Source organism: Geospiza fortis, unplaced genomic scaffold (assembly GCF_000277835.1).
Source record: "Geospiza fortis unplaced genomic scaffold, GeoFor_1.0 scaffold318, whole genome shotgun sequence".
Classification (NCBI taxonomy): domain Eukaryota; kingdom Metazoa; phylum Chordata; class Aves; order Passeriformes; family Thraupidae; genus Geospiza; species Geospiza fortis.
This window is the reverse complement of record NW_005054371.1, coordinates 1,830,420-1,831,580: the sequence shown is the minus strand read 5'-3', so window position 1 is coordinate 1,831,580 and position 1,161 is coordinate 1,830,420. Positions and strand designations below refer to the sequence as shown.

General features: G+C 41.3%; 1 protein-coding gene across 2 annotated transcripts in view; it reads right to left on the bottom strand.

The window, feature by feature from the left end:
• The window catches only part of AGFG1 (ArfGAP with FG repeats 1), a 26,566-nt gene extending 26,148 nt beyond the window's left edge, over positions 1-418 (bottom strand). The window contains exon 1 of one of the 2 annotated variants that reach the window (XM_031060045.1): positions 307-418. In XM_031060045.1, coding sequence (XP_030915905.1) covers positions 307-360 — 54 coding nt within the window. In that variant the 5' untranslated portion in view covers positions 361-418. The remainder of the gene's footprint in view (positions 1-306) is intronic. The other variant, XM_031060046.1, reaches the window with a different exon arrangement.
• Between the last annotated feature and the right edge of the window lie 743 nt (positions 419-1,161).

Here is a 1,161-nt window from a genome sequence, read left to right as displayed (position 1 = left end):
GCTTACAGGAAAAAAAAAAGGTGGCTGCATATTGCCTTATGCAAAATCAAAAGAAAACCCAATTCATAAATACTGATCATGTGAATCTGGATTGTCTGGGTTGGGCAATAACATTATGATGATCAGCTACCCAATGAAACAAGTTCTTCAGAAGCCTCAGTTCAAATGATGTTGGCTTCAAGAAACTTCTGCCTAGCTTTTGCCAAAAAAAAAACCCAAACAAAAACCCCTAAGTTTTCTTTAAGTAGTGTTTTCAACTTTAATACTAAAGTGCCAAACCCACTTTATTTTCCAAATAGCACTTACTTCATTTCCATGTTTCTGCAGAAATTCTATTTCCTGTTGTGTGAACGTAGTCATTGAAATCGACTTCACTCTGTGGGGTGGATTCAAGCCCCGCCTGAAAGAAGAAAGAGGTGTTCAGCACTTGGGAAATTTGTCATCATACAATCACGTTTAACACTAGACCTAGAAGTCAGTTTTAAAATCAGGAGCCATCTCTGTAAAGCACACTCATTCTTGGTACTGCAATACAACTTAAGGCTGTATAAGCTCTTCTCAAGTAACAGTATACAAAGCTGAGTAACAGAACTTCAGGGGAGACCAATATTCACAATGGCTCATGCAAAGTCACTCAGGCACTTTCCATGCCAATTTAAGAAAACAAAATTCGACTTTTTTTTAAAATCCTAATCTGCTTCACCCTTGCCTCTACCTTTCGTCTCTCACTCTTGGGTTACTTGGTTGTAGTTTCCTTTTCCTCCAACTCTTTCCATACTTTGATCTCTTATTACCACTTCTTCACAGTAACTAGGTTTCCTCAAGCTAAACTGCCCAGCTCAGTATTTTTCTCTTCTTTAACCTACATTTCCTGTTTCCTCACAGCATACTTTTAAAGTTTACTTTTTGCCCCTGAGAACTCACAGGGGCTTACTCCTCTGCCTGAACACTACAGAAGTAACCAGAACAAAAGCAAAAAGACACTGGTTTTAGTGTGCTCTCACGAGACACCATTGCTAATGCCACAGCTCAAACGTGAGCAGCTCTGCCGGAAACCCAGATTGGCAGCACTCTCACATCCATGCCAGGCTGCTGCAGCAGGGCCAGCAGCACACCAGGCATTTGTGCTGCCACAGCCTGACACTGTCAAACCCAGCTCAG